This window comes from Cyrtonyx montezumae, unplaced genomic scaffold, assembly GCF_038088225.1.
Source record: "Cyrtonyx montezumae isolate F1298 unplaced genomic scaffold, pur_monq_1.0 scaffold_3, whole genome shotgun sequence".
Classification (NCBI taxonomy): Eukaryota; Metazoa; Chordata; class Aves; order Galliformes; family Odontophoridae; genus Cyrtonyx; species Cyrtonyx montezumae.
Genome location: NW_027072034.1, coordinates 54,291,435 through 54,305,641, shown reverse-complemented (window position 1 = coordinate 54,305,641; position 14,207 = coordinate 54,291,435). Strand labels below are relative to the sequence as shown.

The 14,207-nt window shown below is 42.3% G+C and overlaps 1 protein-coding gene across 1 annotated transcript in view; it reads left to right on the top strand.

The window, feature by feature from the left end:
- Positions 1-274: 274 nt before the first annotated feature.
- The window catches only part of EFHC2 (EF-hand domain containing 2), a 64,037-nt gene continuing 50,104 nt past the window's right edge, over positions 275-14,207 (top strand). Inside the window, exons 1-3 of the mRNA XM_065744016.1 lie at positions 275-316; positions 7,834-8,022; positions 12,396-12,546. Coding sequence (XP_065600088.1) covers positions 275-316; positions 7,834-8,022; positions 12,396-12,546 — 382 coding nt within the window. The remainder of the gene's footprint in view (positions 317-7,833; positions 8,023-12,395; positions 12,547-14,207) is intronic.

The following is a 14,207-nucleotide window of genomic DNA, read 5'->3' as shown; positions in this document are numbered from 1 at the left end:
ACCCCGCGCTCTATAGCGCCGCTAGGGGGCGCCGCGCTCGGCTGCGCTCGGTCCCACTCGGCTCCTCTCGGTCCCACTCGGCTGCGCTCGGTCCCACTCGGCTCCTCTCGGTCCCACTCGGCTGCGTTCGGTCCCACTCGGCTCCTCTCGGTCCCACTCGGCTCCTCTCGGCCTCGCCGTTCTTCACCCCGCCCCCTACGACGTCACCCGCCGGCCTCCAGGCAACGATCCCGCAGTGCAGCGGCCCGCTGGGGCTGGGGTCGGCGGCCTTGTCATGGCCGTGCCGCTGCTGCCCGGCTTCTCCCTCGGCCGGAACGTGAGTGGCACAGACTGACATCCCCCTTCTTTTCCCTCTGTCTGCTGTGGGCAGGGCCGGCAGCAGGGGGTGAGGAGAGGAGTTGAGCGCATCCCTGCTTCCAGGGCTGGTTTGCTGAGTTTCGGTATCGTGGTGCGGTGTGGGAAGGAAGGATTTGGGAATGGCACTAGGAGATGTCGCCTTGAAGAGGCAGATGCAGCAGTGTGGGCCTTCTTAACGAGCGTAAAATATCTGGAGGGGAATCTGGTGTTCACAGTGTGAACAAATCTAAAGGAAGGGGACAGGCTCTTTAGCAGGGTCTGTGGTGAGGGAACAAGGGGAAGTGGCTTCGAACTTAAAGGCAGTAGGTTTGGGCTAAATATGAGGAAAAAGTCTTTTGCAGTGAGGGTGGTGAGGCACAGGCTGCCCAGAGATCACAGAATCACAGAATCACCGAGGTTGGAAAAGACCTGTAAAATCATCCAGTCCAACCCTTCACCCATCACCAATATCTCTCACTAAACCATGTCCCTCAACACAATGTCCAAAAGTACCTTGAACAGCTCCAGGGTTGGTGACTCCACCAACTCACTGGGCAGTCCATTCCAATGCCTGAACACTCTTTCAGAGTAGTAGTGTTTCCTAACTTGAGATTTTCAAGGCAAGGCTTGAACAATAAATCAGCCTGCATGAAATTCAGCCCCTCTTAAAAGAGCAAGGACAGGTAGAAGCAAGCGTAGATACCTAGGTAGTCACATAAGGAACATAAAATTGTATAGAAATATGTGGTCTCCTGAGACTCATTGGTGCATGAGCATTGCATGGGTGCCTGCCAACACATCACCTCTGGAAGGACCTCTTAAAAGCAGTGAGGATATTTTATGTCACTTCTTCCCCATGATCAGCAGGCTGGTACCACTGTTTCAAAAGGGAAAAGAGAAAAGCAGTGCTAGTGAAAATCTGTCTTGCTGAATTCAAACTTGATTTGTAAAGAGTTGGTTGTGTATGTACCGCTTCAGACAGCTGCTAAATGGGCACATCAGAAACAGTGAAACAGGTGTGTACCATTCCTGTCTGCTAGGTGGAGATAGAATGGCTCAGTGTTATGCAGGAACTTACTGTGGTGTAGTTTTCATTTTCACTCAGTTGATAGAGATTATTGTTTTTGGGGTGTGATGGAGCTGTCTCCAGAGCCCTACAGCAGCTGTCTCTGGAGAAGCTTTGTAATGGAGATAAGGCCCAGTGTTTGGCTGCACATGGTTGAATTAGCGTAGAGAAAATATTGAACACTTCATGCTGAGCAGATAGAGTGCGTGTATGTGTAATGAGAACTAAAGATGAGAAAACCAAGTTAAAATCAACACAAGGCAATGTTGTGGTGCCACAGTTACACTGTTGTGAGATACATTGATAAGGAAACAAATGTTTTCATGCCAATACTGTGACCACTGCCATCAGTGTTTCTTATCACACAGAAACAGTAGCAGCAAAGCATTTCTCGAAGAGGGATGAGCAGGGAATAGGGAACTGCTGATCCTGACAGTCCTCTGTTTGTAATTATGGGTATTAATTCCACTCTTGTTCTCATCACTGTTCAAGCTACTGCTGCAATCCTCTGTTCTCCACCCTTAATGCTACCTGCTGCATATAGAGGTCCACAAAAGATGGAAAAGGTATACACATCCATTTGGATGTATTTAATGAGGAGGCTGAGCTCCCACAGAAAATCAGGGCTTTAAGGTGGTTAGGAGCACTGATAACTGCAGGGCAGCAGGGATTGCCGCTGGCAAACAGGAATTAAGAGATCCTTTCACAGTGCTTGCATCTTTGTGTCTCAGGGTCACGGGCTCTTGCAGTACAGCTCCATTGTGATTATTATCACTCTGTGACAGCTCTACCAAGAATGTTTGCTTCCTCTCCAGACTGAGAGCAGAAAAACTTTATCTCAAGCTGTGTGCATCTTCCATTCGCTGCTGAAGACCACAAACTGCGGAGGCCTGGTGCTGCAAAAAGTCAGCCCCTGTGTGATGTCTATTTTTTGTTTTTCCCCTTAACTGTAACTGACTGGTGCCTCTTTCCAATTCATGCCCCAGAGCAATGCTGCCGCTGTGGTTCTGTTTAGCTGAGACAAAACCTAACTGCTCCGGCATTGCAGCTAATTAGAGTCGAGGGTAATACACCGAGGTGATAGACAGTTTCAAAATAGCTGGAGTGGTTCCTATGGTAACATAACACAGCATTTCCTCAGCTCTAAATGAAGAGCAGGGCTGAAGGTGCCACACATATCAGGACTGGTTTCCCCTGCCATGACAGCACTGGGGAAAGGCCCTACCCTCCCTGTCAGGGTGTGGGATCACCTGTGGTATACCACCCTGTTGAATTAAGGGAGGTGGTCATTTATTTTTGTAAATACATAGTAGCTTTTTTCCTGTCACCACAGCTGACATATAGGAGCCAAACGAAGACCAGTACGGTATCTTCTACCTGCAAAGCCTGACTGATATGAAAATTGTGCAATAGAGAGGTCTTCAGCTTTGCCAATACAAGTTATATGTGTGCCAAGACAAAAACAAATCACGTGCCTCGATAACCGTGTTTCATGCTGCACGTGGTAGAAACATTGTGTGTAATAGGTTTGCTCTGTTACTGCAAGAGTGTGAGTGTGCTTGGAGTCTGGGTTGTGGCAAGAATGGCACTGGTGACAGTGCAACAGTGCTGTGACTTCCTCTGCTAGAGTTACTGACCCACCTCCTGCTGTGAAAGGCACCTTCCAATAGCAGGCTGCTGTTCTTGCCTTGTATCAGCAGCTGATGGAGAGGACTATTCTTATGGGCTGGATTAAGTACATTCTCTCTGACCAGTGTGTTTTTGTGCCTGAGGTTTGGAAACCTCCTCAGAGAGAGGATTCCTTCCAATTCCAGTTTCTCAGAGACTCAGACAATGACCTTATGGATCTTGAGGGATAAAAGTACATACTTGAGAGCATCCATTTCTGCTGCAGAGTCTATTGGCATAGAGCAAATTCCCCCTCTTGTTTATTGCAGTAGCTTGGAATTGCCCTCAGCTGTGCTACCATAACTGTCTGCGTGTTTTTCCTGGTTTAACTATTTTCTGCTGCTCTGTAATCATTGATGCCAAAATGGGACATTTGTTTTCCTTGTCAGAGTGCTTTCCAACCTCTTTATAAAATAATCCTGCCTGTTGTGCCTTCCCCTGCTCCAGGCTGTGGCCTTCCTTCCTGAGCTCCTTCCACTGTTTATTGCCCCTCAGCCTCACTCCCCAGATCTGTCTGCTCACAGCCCCCAGCCCAAAACCTGTAGCTTCCCATCAGGGCTGCATTTTTTATTCCTTTCTTTATATCAGTCTGTTGTCTCCACTCAGGCTGCCCCAGCTCTGAGAGTAAGAGCAAGCTTTTTGTTCTGCTCCAGGCTGCTGATGGTGCATCTCCTTCTGGGATATGTTAGAGGAGCATCACTGCTGCTGGAAACAGTGTCTTAGGGCAGCCTTCGTTTTATAATGCCACTCATCCATAAACATACCAAAACTTTTGTAGCTGGATGGGGTTAATACATGTTGCTGAAATGTGGCTGGCAGTGGTGTCGATGGCTTTTGCCCTGACTCCCTGTGGCACTTGGTTAACAAGGCATGGCCCCTGGGACAGTGGGCGTGGTGAGAAATGTCCACTTGTGTTTGGTTCAGCCAAAACGTGCAGCTTTCTAATGTGACTCTGTACCAGAGTATTAAAGAGCGAGATGTTCACAAGGCAGTGCTCCCCAAGCACTGCAGTGGGTGAGTTCACAAAGCTGCAGAGAATCCTGACCTTCGCAGTCATTGTTATTGAATGTACCCCAATGTTTATTTCAGGCTCACCACACAGAAAATGGCCAGCTTTGTTCAGCAGATCTGTGGCCAGCAGTAGCACAGCTGACACAGTAAAGCTCTTTCCCTGCTCTGTCACAGATTTCTTTTAGAAGTCGCTTAATACTGCTGTGGATGTAATGTGATGTTCTGTCACTATTTTTGGCTGGATGCTGCCTGGGTTCTTTAGCTGAAGTTTCTCAAATGTCATTTTTCTGTTTTGTGATCTTCCATTATAATTACTCTTTTGCTTAAAAAGAAATAACCTGTTCAGATTTTAAGAGGAGGCTTCAGCGATCTTCACAGAGAAGGAGCTGTTAAGTAGTTCTATGATTATTGATCTAAATTGATCTTTCAGCCTTAAGAAAATTTCCAGCAGGAGCAAACGTGGGTTTCTTTGACAAACAATTTGCCATGCTGTAACTCACCGAAGCCCAGTAATGTCCCAGTAATGGAGGGACAGAAAATGCTTCTTGAAGAAGCTTTGGGGACATAAGGGACTTCTTTTGCTCAGGATAGCTGCCACCCCTTACTGTTCTTTAATAACTGTGCTTTTCTCCCTAACTCATGCTTTGGTAATAGGCAGAGAATAAGTACTTGCTGTGTCAAAATGGATCTGCTGGTGTACAGAGCCTTCAGAGTAAATCAGATGTTTTTGCCCACAAATTTCCTTTTTAAAACTCAGTTTGACTCTAGCTATTCCACATTAGACCTAATGAATGCAGAAAGCTCCCTCCCATTCTGTCTTCTTCTCAGCTCCTTATTAGCTTACCAGAGAACAAAAGTAAAATTAAAAAAGGGATCGCAAGAAGAAAGGGCAGCTTGCTAGTGTCAGAAAAAGAGGGAGAAAACCATCCCAATTGGAAATCTGTTGGGGAGCAAGTGCCAGACCTAGCCGGTGCTTCCTGGCCATTGTCCTCAACTGCAGAGGCTGTACTGGGGGCTTCAGGGAAGGGTGGGATGATCACAGAAAGATCTTCTCTTAATGCCTGTATGTCTGTGCTTGCACTGTGCACAGAAGCATGAAATTTAATATCACAGCTCAAAAAAAAAAAAAAAAAGTGCTGATATTAAATATTTGGGGGGCATCTTTCCTGCAAATATTCAGCTCTTCTTTTAATCTTGTTAAATTCTTGGCTTGAGCAATGCTGCGTGCTGAGGAGGCCCATGAGCTAACTTTGTTACACAACAAATATTTCCTTGTATCGATTTTCTCTTTTATCCCTTAGCCCTTATTCTTGAATTATATCAATCACATGGTTCATGAGAACTTTCTGTCCTCTCTGTATGTTCTTTATCCTACACTATGTGACATGTGCCCTTTCCACTCACCTTTATTCAAAATATTTCTTGCCTTTTAGATGCTTCCTTTGAGGAAACGTACACATACTCTCATTCATTCCTGCTGAAAGTATGGGAACCCTTCAAAACAGACACTGCAAGGTGATCACCTTGTGTTTTGAAGGGTGCTTCTTGGCCCAGCCTTTGTTAACCTAAGCAGGGTACGGCTGTTGATTTTTATGGCATTAAAAATAATCCATTGTAAAAATAATAAGTGGTGTTCTTTTGCATACCACTGCCCTTGCATTATAAGCAAAATCTAAACTAAGGTAGGGATTGAGCCATTTGTTCAGGGACAGCTCTCCTTCTTGTGTCATTGGGCTTAGAGCACCGCTGAGATTTTCACCTTCTGTGTGCAGTATTTTATATATATGTGAGCAGTGAATGCTATGAGCCAAAGGTTAGCTGCCTTTCAGATTCCTCACTCAATTTCATATTGGCAGAATAAAATAACGAGTCAGCCCCTTTCAGATTTTGCTGCTCCGCTGCTTTCACTCTTCCCAGAATATTGCATGTGTATTATATTATTCTGGAGCACTCAAACGTTGCCATGACGAACAACTCTTGGCCAATTTTTATTCATGCAGTAATGCAGTGTTGTCGACACCTTTTTTGGGTAGTATTGGTTTACATGTATGTGCTCTAATTAATGTTGCTCAGTCTTCAAGGAATCATTAAGGTTTCAAAAGAACGCTAAGATCACCAAGTCCAACCATCAGCCCATCACTCCATGCCCACTGACCACATCCCTCAGTGCCACACCCACGTGATTCTTGAACGCCTCCAGGAACAGTGTCTGCACCACCTCCCTGGGCAGCCTGTGCCACTGCCTCACTGCTCTTCTGGAGAAGAAATTGTTGCTAATATCCAACCCAAATGCTCCAAATGCAGTGGGAGATGAGGGAGAATGACTGTTTACATGAGTTGATAGTGATAGGACAAGGGGGAATGGTTTTAAACTAAGACAGGAGATTTAGGTTAGATGTTAGGAGGAAGTTTTTCACTCAGAGGGCGGTGATGCATTGGAACAGGTTGATCAGAGAGGTTGTGGATGCCCTATCCCTGGAGGCATTCAAGGCACAGCTGGATGTGGCTCTGGACAGCCTGCTCTAGTAGATGACGACCCAGCCCATGGCAGGAGAGTTGAAATTAGATGATTTTTGAACTCCTTTTCAACCCAGGTCATTGTATGACTGTGATTCTGTGATTACTGACTTATCTGCTCCAATGCTGCTCAGTGAATTTTGCTATCCAGCCTTTCCTTTTACCCAGATTCCTCTTGTGCTCTCCCCTAGCATCAGTTCTTCCCCTTTCAGCCTCAGCTTTCCTCATGATCCCATAGCCCCAGGCTGAGGGTTGGGGGCACAATTTCTCAGCCATTCCAAAACATTTCAAGGATTTGAGGGAGCGTGGAAGGGAACAGACCAAGAGCAGCTAATGGGTCAGTATCGCTGCTCATTGGAGGAAGGGTTTGTGGTGCTGTGGCTTTTCCTGTTTGGCTCTTCCTGTTTGTCTGATTTGTGTAGGGTAGCTGCCTCTATGTGATGGAGCAGGCCAGTAGAGCAGGCTGCCCACTGGAAGGGGCATTTCCACAGGCAGAACTGATGCTCAGTGGAGCCTTTCCTGCATCACTTCAAGTCTGGCTCCAGCACTAGTCAATAAATGCGAGCAGGCAGGATGGCTTTCTTTGCAGTTGGTTGTTTTTAAGCACTGTCTGTAATCTGCCTGAAAAACAGCAATATTGTAAAACAAACAAACAAACAAACAAACAAAACTTGCCACAAAGGTTGTCTTTTGAAATAAGCCCATATGAAATTAATTTTCTATCTTTTGATTCAGCTCTAGATTCCCAAAATTGAAGTGTATTCTGGAGTATTTATTTTGCACTCTGCTATGCAAATGTAAATAAGGTCATAGGTTGTGACAGCAGGATTAACCAGAAAACAGCCTGAACTGTTTCCATTTGACCTCTGGAGATCTATAGAAGAAGCTTTTCCCCTCCACCTTTTACAGTGTTCTCATGGGTGACTTGCTTCCTTCTATAGTCCTTACTGCAGGGAAGAAAAGGGGGACAACAGCTGGTATCATTCTATTTCTCATCCTGGGTATGTTACCAGAATGACTTTCCATTTTGATCCATAAGACAGAAAACTGACTACTGAAATAATGTCACTTTACATGTAGCACTCAAGTTGTTACAGGTTTTCAGACAATATTCAAAGTACTTATAGAAAAACTTCTATACAATTTATCCCCCTTGCCTAGCTAGATAACTCTAACGAATTTAAAACCATACACTAAAATATCATTTTCTCTCTTTTCTTTCAAACCTTTGACAGCCAGGGAGAGAAAATTTCCACAAATCACAGCACTGGGGTTTCTGCAATAATGTTGCTATGCTGCTTGCGGAAGATAAACCTGGAATAGGAGGTGAACCATTAACAAGACAGAAGCTGAAACCTAAATTCAGCGTTTTTCCTGCAGATGTGGGATGTGGTGCTCCTGCTTGGTTAGCATTTGACAAACAGGTGTGTAGAAATTGGCATCTGCGTGATTTTTATGATAGATACAACATGACAGAGGTGAGATTCAGCCAGTCAAATACTTAAGAAGATTAGTTTTTGCATGGAAAAATATTCCTGGGTAAACAAAAAGGGTGGTGTATGGGAACTGTTGAATCAGGGCCTGAAGCACTGCTGGATCAGCTGAGGTGAGCACTGAGTCAGCCGCAGGAGCACAGGTGAAGGCAATGCACTGTGTGACCGGAAGGGGTGCAATCTGGCTCCACCTCTCCCAGACCCCATTTAGGGAAGGATCTCCTGTTGGTGTTTCAGGTGAGCCTTTCCTTATTTACTGGTTGTCTTTATACCATCTGGATAAGCCAAATAGAAGTATACCGTCCACCTTCATTCTTTTGTGTACTATTCTTTCAAGGGTGTTCACCCTACAGGTGGCAACATCTCTTTTTCCATAATAGCAGTATAATTAAGGTAAACATATGTTATACATCAACATACATTAATATTGCTGTATTGGGATACCTCTCCTATAGGGCATAATAAAAGTAAGGGGGTAGTTAATATATATCTATTTAAAATAGCGTCAACAAGTAGTTGACTGGCAATGTATTCAGAATGAATATACTTTGCCATTTTCTTTGTCTCTTAAATGATCAAACAAGGAAATAGATAGATAGAAGGAATGTAAGGGAGGCCTCAAACCAGGAAAAAATCTGCATGACCACTAACCACAGTGCAGTTCTGTAGGGTTATAATTCCCTTATCTAGTCTTGTTCGCTTGCTCAAAGTCCTGTTGACTTTGTTCACATGTGGGGATGTAGTGTCTGTTATACATACTGGAATTTAAATTTTATGTATAGATATATTTGCAGGAGTATAATGACACCATTAAAGCTGGAGAGTTATCAAATAACTGTTATCTAGGATGATATGTGTTTTGTAGCATGCTGTCATTACTTTCCTTTTAGAAATCTGCAATAAGTGCTACTTGGTGATGGTTTATTTCTAAAGCAATAACTCCATAATCGGAGAAGGAAAATGATCCAGAAAAAGAAATTATTCAGCAAATTGCAGAAATGTTGCGTGACAAAATTATTAGGATATTTAAATACTGAGATGAATGGCTAATCATTATTTTTGTTGTAAAGAAAAAGTCATGCAGATAATTTCAGTATAATTGTCTGTTGGTCTCCTTGGCAGACCAGAGCTACTGCAAGGAAATGTAAAGCCTGAATAGATACACGCTGTCTCTGAAGTCCCTAGTATTGTTCACCTGCTTTTCACCAGTGTGCTGAAATGTGGATTGGCATAATGTGCCTAAACGTTGGCCTTAGCCAGGCCTGTGCATGCTCTGTCTGTGCCCTTCTTTTGATATGAAAGTGTGCATTGGTTTCTTGGAGGCATACCTTTTTGCAGGCTTTGGAACCGAGTTTATGAAATAAATGAGTTAGGTAGAAGGCTGTCTCTGAAGTCCCTAGTATTGTTCACCTGCTTTTCACCAGTGTGCTGAAATGTGGACCTGCTACTGACAGTCCAAACTTGGCTGGTGAAATGAGTTAGCTGGCTACTCTCTTTGTCTCATCAGTGTATTCCTACAAAGGGCAATCAACACAGGACAGAAGTTAGCAGGTTTGGAATTAGCCTGTGGAGGGCTCAAGTCTTTTTATTAATCACAGACGCCAAAAGTGTACCACCTGTTTAATTTAACCTCCCCAGGTAAGAGCTTGAAATTCCACGATGCCTTCCAGTGCTGCAGTCTGTGACGTGGCCAGGTGGACTCTATGAAAAATGAACAGTTGTTTATGTTTTAAAATGTTCTCTGCTTTCTTACCCAGTTTTTTTTCTAGCTTTCAGCAGTACCAGTTTGTTGGAGGAAGGGCAGGCATAGTAATATAGTCATACTTAATATGAAGATATTAAGTAGGTTGAGAAATAATTTTTGTTACTTCATATGCCTAATAGGAAGAAGGTGTAAATTTAGTTTCTTCTGTGATTATATGCATACACAAAGCTTCCTGGGCTTGAAAAGCTGTTTATAATTTGACTACCACAGGTGCTAGGAAAATCTCATGGCAACATTAGAATATGCCACAGAGTTTGTTCAGTATTTGTAACTTTTGTTTTTCGTACCCAACTTCTAATTCTTTAAAAAAGGGGCTACTGTATGCAGCATTATACTACAGATGACACATAAGTTAAGAAATGCTGAATTTTGACTGTTTTTAAAATTAAGTTTGCTTTAAAATGTAAAATAAATTCTCATATTTTATGTTCCTTCCACTCTTCACCCTTCCTGAATTATATTTCAGTATGCGAAACTGCAGTTGGCTGCTGAATGTGTTTCTGTACACTAGCGTGCTCATAAAGAAAGGTATAAGGAGAACGAAGTTGCAGAAGTTTCCACAAATCATCTCATGAAGTAAACCAGGGCGTTAAGTGTATGCTTAGTGAAAGGAATAATTTCAGTCTGTTTAGGACTCAACTCTGTTTGAAAATCTATACAAATACACCCTTTCACCTGGCTGGTGTCTCATGAGAAGACCATTCTCAGAAATGACTGCTGACTGAGTTGAAAACAGTTATTCAAATAGTACAGCTGAACAATATGCTTGTCAGACATTCATACTCTAGTGGGACTAGCAGAGTAGGGAGAAGAAAGTACATGCATCCTGTGGTTGCATGGATTATCACCAGTTAGACATGGAGTGAAGTTCAACTCCCTGTTGGCTGAACCTCTGAATTCTGAGACTGGGATACAGTTGTTCCACCAAAGACATTTAGGACTTTTCTAAACTCTGGAGAATTCAAAAGGTTTACATGGGTTTCCTGGTCCTTCTGGGATATCAGCTGGAGGCCAGGCAATACAGCTTGGTCATCACAATTGGCATTATACACCTATGTTTAGACAAGTGGGGTTGGAAGGAAGAAGAGATGTTAAGGAATGATAGGGTTGTTTCTGTTGCCTTTGTTACATCTTTTTATCAAGAATTTCATGTTTGATACACAAAACAGTGAAATCCAGAGTTAAAAAGTACACGTAGCCAGAATTGATTTGTATTTATTGTCAACTATTTCACCTATAGGTTATTTAGAAGCATCCATTTTTTTACTATGCTGAAACAAATCATAACTGATAACATCTGGATAGTTTTGTGTGGTCACAATCAGATTTAACAGGTAACAGTTATGTAGTTTGTGATTTATATGTTATTTCTCTAACAGTGGGAGGGCATGTTGTGCAGGAGCTGAATCCAAAACCACGTATAACCTATTGTTTGTTGCATATTGAAATGTGGTGGGATCTTAGCCTTTGAAACAGTTTGTAGAAGCAGGTGTTTCTTCATCTTGCGGGTATCCTGAGAGAAGGGAGTGTGGGCTACTGTGAGGTCTAACTGGGAAACAGAGTGGCTGTACTTGTATGTGCTTGAGCAAGTCGTTAGCTCTGTCTCCCTGTGTAGAAGGGGAGATTGTATTTTTGTGATATTTAAAAATCTCTGCCATCAGTATTCAAGCAAGTTTTTTGAGATTCTCAAAAACACATACTAAAGAAATATGGACCAATATTTTCTTTAACATACAGCATTTTTTGGATAGCTCTATTGATTTCAAACATTTTTAAGCCTAGGTCTGCCAGATGCTCATTGAGGCAGGGAATAACTAAGTTCTTGTTTGTTTCCACTGTGTCATTTTGTCTAATGAGTTGAGTCGGTCTCCTGACATTAAGACCATTGTAGTAAACCACTGAATACTTTACCTGTGAAGGTTTTATTCTTGCGTTGTTGCCCCCACAAGAGACTACAAAGGCCAATAGATATGCTCTCTGAGGTTTCCCTTCTTGCTGAACTGCAGATCAGGTAAGTTTTGAAATGAAAGTATTGCACAGCTCTAAGTGACTCCTGGAAAATATCCAGTTTCTTCCTCATAGTCTTCCATACTACTCAAGAGCTTGCAAGACCTGCTTAGGAAAGGACTCTCCTTTCCACTTACCTCAGTGTTAAAGCCATTACTGTCATTATTTTCCAGGAATTAATTGAAGAGAAGTCAAAAAGTTTCTTCATGACTTAGGTAGCTCACTGTGCCATCAAAAATACTTTGTTTGGAAGAATTTTCAAGCAGCCTGCTGATAGTTTTATATTTGATTTATTTCTTTAGTGTAGAGTTCCATCTCTGCTTAGATGTTGTGATAATAAAAATGCCAACCAAAGAATATTAAATTTATGTGATTTAATGTGGATTTCTATCCTTACATTTCTGAGAAATAAATCTATCTCCTGAGATCCATACATTTAATTAGCTTATAATGTGCACAGAAATTTTATTGATGCGTTTTGCAAAAGTATTGAAGACTTTGCTATTTTAAATGTATTTATTGTTTTTAATAGATATTGTCTTTTGATGCCTATTTTGAAGAAGAAGTGCCTGATAAATATCAAGAATTATATAGAATAAGACGCTGTAAAATATACTTCTACCTTGAAGATGATACGATTCAAGTGGTTGAACCCCAAATGAAGAATAGTGGCATAGTTCAAGGTATGTATTCTTAATGGCACTATTTGTTGTTGTTGTTGTTCTGAAAGTGGAAATACTTTCCACAAAGTCTTGGTCCCTTTCAAGATATATATATATATATATATCTAATGTGAATTCAGAATACTTAAAATGGGCAGTGAGTCAGTAGCTGTAATTATCTAATTATGGATCATAAGGTGGACTTCTTCATTGCCTTAGATTTTGAAGACATTAATAAGGCAGAATCCATTTGTATACACACATACATTTTTTTCTTTAATCTGATTGTTGGTTTTTTTTAGTTTTGTATCACTTCTGGAAAAGCAATTTACATTCTAGATTTCCATTCCTGGTCCTGGTTCCTTCCTATGATAATAAATTTTCTAGCTGGAGCTTTCTTTTTGTTTGTTAGAAGCTGCACGTATATTTACATTTACTGGAGGAGAGCACCTTTCATGGCTCTAGCTGCTGGTTATGATTTAAAAACCCCCTTGGCTGAGTAGCTTTTCCTTGACACTTCTAAGCTGCCTTTCCTCAGTCATATCACTATGCTTGGGCCGGCCTGAGGACTTGTGAAGGAAGGCTTAGTAAGCTGATTTACTGGAGTATTAATGAACTTGGTTTACATTAAGCAAATGTGATCTGGCAGTCAACATCCTATTGCAGAAGGGGAGCGCAGCTGCTGCTTCTTGGTGTTTATAGGTCACTGCCAAAATTTAAAAAAAGAAAAAACTTTGCAAGAGATGTAGTCCAGATAAGCAGGATGTCTTGGGATGAGTATCTTGGGATGACTGCACCTCCCAGTCCCAAAAGCTATTTTGTATGTTCTGGTAGATCTTTGCACGGCAATTTTTTTTTTTTTTAAATTAACTCTTCAACTGTTATATTCTTTCCCAAGATGATCAGATGTGTCAGTTTGTCTACAGAACAGGATAATAATTAAAAGTGTTAAGTGCTTAATTTCCTGGGATAAAATAGCTGGGATAAAATAGCTATGGAATCTTAGGTTAGTGCTTCAAACCCTTCCTTCCCTGTGTTGAGCAATTCTTGCCAGAAATTTTGCTGGCTGTTCAGCAGGAACTGATTTTGAATTCAGAGGAGCCTCATCCTACTCCTACCAGACCAATTACCTTTTCATGACCTGAAGAAAAGCATATTGGATCCTTTCACTTGGGAATTTACAAGACACTTGCCCTCCCTGCAGCTATCTGTGTGAGTCTGGAAACATTATCAGGTGAAGGTTTTCCTTGACTTATGTGTCACTGGAGTGGGAACAGATGTTTCTAGATTACGTGGCTTGGAACCAATGCCTATCAACAAGGGAAGTACAGTTAAACTGAGAAGCAGAGGTGATGTTTTTGAGAAGGAAGGTAGAAGCCAGGTTTATTAAAACCGGAAAGTGTAGCAGAAATGCTAAGTCATGGCCTGAAACAGTGATTGAGTATGTGGTGGGAAGGCACGGCCAACCCAGGGGAGCTCATGTGCATGCAGTGCATCTGATTGACCAGAAGGGGTGGAGCCAGGATTCACCCCTTCCCAGACCACATTTAAGGTTTAGCAGTGGAGGTAAGGGTATCTTCCTGGAGATCCCTATCTACCTGAGGTTTTCTGAAAGTTAAGCAGACTTTCTTCTTTTGTTACCGCATCTGCAGCTGTATTTGGACTTGTTCTCATTTGCTGCA